This window comes from Antrostomus carolinensis, unplaced genomic scaffold (assembly GCF_000700745.2).
Source record: "Antrostomus carolinensis isolate BGI_N321 unplaced genomic scaffold, ASM70074v2 scaffold49216, whole genome shotgun sequence".
Taxonomy (NCBI): Eukaryota; Metazoa; Chordata; class Aves; order Caprimulgiformes; family Caprimulgidae; genus Antrostomus; species Antrostomus carolinensis.
Genome location: NW_010322122.1, coordinates 38,991 through 41,854, shown reverse-complemented (window position 1 = coordinate 41,854; position 2,864 = coordinate 38,991). Strand labels below are relative to the sequence as shown.

General features: G+C 36.2%; 1 protein-coding gene across 1 annotated transcript in view; it reads right to left on the bottom strand.

Annotated features, from left to right (window-relative positions):
* Nucleotides 1-2,864, bottom strand: part of CCDC6 (coiled-coil domain containing 6) — a 34,875-nt gene that overhangs the window by 7,701 nt on the left and 24,310 nt on the right. Inside the window, exon 7 of the mRNA XM_029085485.1 lies at nucleotides 1,081-1,181. Coding sequence (XP_028941318.1) covers nucleotides 1,081-1,181 — 101 coding nt within the window. The remainder of the gene's footprint in view (nucleotides 1-1,080; nucleotides 1,182-2,864) is intronic.

Sequence of the window (2,864 nt, the reverse complement as noted above, 5' to 3'; positions counted from 1 at the left end):
CATACTTTTAATTATAACCACTGTGTGGACTGCAGATACAATGTGCAGTTGAACACTGTATTACTATGAAGGCTGCACATGTATAACCACAAACATCCAAAGCAGTTACTCCAGAACAGCTGTTAGCATGACTATGTTTCTGTACACCCTCTTACAGGAAAAGGACAGGAAAACATACATCCTTTTCTTGGTAACATACCTTGCAAAACACTGAAAGTCAAGTTATTTGGCTCATTTCAGAAGCCCAAAAACCTCTAGAAAAACGCTATCATAATGCTTACCTCTATCACTGTAACATGACTTAAGGCCATGGCTAGTTTTCACACATACATACTCCTTTTGTAACACCTGGATGAAAACTATTTTGAGTCCTTCTAAAAAGCTAAAGTCTGTCTTGAAAATTAAAGAGTTTAAAAACATTTTATAGGTTCTAGCAGACCTGTTAGATAAAACATCTCAATCTCATCTTGCAGAATGTGTTGATACAGAGCACATCCCATTTGCCCTTACTGTAGGACTCTGACAGGTTCTGAAGTGGAACTTGGAAAAGCAGGGCATGCAGAAGTGTCTTCAATATGTTACTGTTTTACAACATGAAATAGCAGAAGTACAAAAGCCATTTCTCTACTAAAGGGAAACGGAAATTGACTTTTTTCCAAAACATTCAAGATTAGACTTCTATAAGAAGTTTTGATTCAGAGCACAATAGCAGTCTCATTACTAGTTCACCATCAAACTCCAGAGTTCTGTTTGAACTATGCATCCTGTTGGGCAACCTCTATGGAAGAAAAAAAAGAAAAAACACAAAAGAAGAGACAGTAAGAGAGAAAAAGAGAGAGAGAAAAAAAAAGTTCAAATGATAGCTACTTAAATGACCTTTAATATCTGTTCACAGTGTAAAACAGAACCATCCGAAAACATACTGCTCTAGAAGACATCTAAGGCAAAACTATTCTTACATTTATGATGAAGTCTTTTTTCTCCAGACTAACTTTGAAAGGCTACCAACCTAAATATATTAATAGGGTGTATTATTATGCGATGCACATGATAATTTTAGAAACTGCATTAAATATTTACCAGGTGATATAGGTCTGCTAGAACTTGGTGAGGGTGTATAAGGGATAGGACTGGACACAGTGCGAGGTCTTAATCCTTGTGCAGACATCTCATTAAAATATCTAACAAAAAAAGGTAAAGAATAATTAGATCAAACGTTTTAAAATGTGCCATGTTTTAAATATTTCACTGTGTTTTTTTTCAATTCCCATAAGAATCACATTAGATTACAGAAGGACCAGTCACCTTTAGGAAGTCATGACAGGAACTCTCATCATTGCTGAAGGCTCAGATACTGTCTTAACTTTCAACAGAAATAGCTGAACTTATCTTAATAATTTGCAGTTAAAATCCTACAAGTTGCATACAATTGGACTAGTACATGTTAAGGCCAGAGGTATAAATCATGTAATCCAATCTGACCTATACTACATTCTTGCACTTTACACATAATTTCTAAATTGAACTCAATAGCTTGTCTGGCTGGAGTATATCTTCTAGAAAGGCATTCAAGTACTAATCTGAAATAATGAAAAGATGAAAAAAAAAAGAAATCATTAAAGTATTGGTAACTTGTTCCAACAGCTGATCAGCCTCACAACTGCCCAGTTTCCTGCTTGAATCCCTCTGGTCCCAACATTCAACCATTTGCCCATTGTGTCTTTTGTCACTGGAACAGAAAGACATTTCAAACCCAGGACTTTTTCCCACTAAAGATACTTCTATGCTGTATTGCAAGACACCTTCCACACTTGCCTGTGATCAACTGAACAGACCAGAACCTCAGGCATGGCATTTCTCTCCACCCGTAATAATTTTAGGGGCATTTATTTGTACTTTATTCACTGAATACAGTGAAGCTTCTTCACAGCCATCAAGTGCTATATTAAAGCAGATATTAAAAATCATACCAGTTGCTCCTACTTTGCCACTTACTGTTTATATGTCAAAAGTAGTTTTATGTATTTTTTCCACAGCACTAGGCTGGCAGCTTTCAGGTTGACTTGATTATGCACGCTCCACCTAGATTTTTTGGTCATTGTCTAGATTAGAGGTTCCCCTGCTCATCTTCTCCAGCACACATGGTTGCAAATCAGTGCACCTGGGTTTATATTATTAGATTTAGCTGTGTTTCTTTACTGGACACAGCAAAGCAGCAGGCAAAATCAGTTACCTAACAGCCCTTTGACTTTTACTTGTCTCCCTTTCTACCACTGTGTTCTCAGAAATTAGTAGCTACATTTATTTCCAGATCACAGTAAAAAAACCCCAAAAAACAACAAACCACAGCACGGAACAGCATTAAAAATATTCCTGTTTGATGGAACTCACAATGATGACTACTTCAACATCTGTGAGCCAGTTCATAAACTGTTTGAAACATGTTTTGATACTGCACCTTACTGATTTTTAACCAGGATATTCAGAGTTGCTAAGTCACAACACCTAACACAGGCAGTACCGTAGTGATACCAAAGTTGGTTTAAATTTGGATAGATCAGATAATAAAAGTAACTGCAACAGAGAACAACAGAAAATTATCAAACTGGCAAATTAAAGTTTAATTAAATCTAAGTTTTCTAAAGAGCTACCAGTGGCAAGGTATAGTCAAATTGAACTGACTAGGCTACCTCTGCAACACAGAGTAACTTGTAATGCAGAGAGTATGTGCATTACAGTAAGGCAGTGCTGTCTGTGATTTAACCTTATTTTATTCTACATAAATTCTACCTTATTTTATTCTACATAAAGACAATTTTCCTGTCACCCTAGAACCTAGATCAAGTGATATGGAATAACAGCAT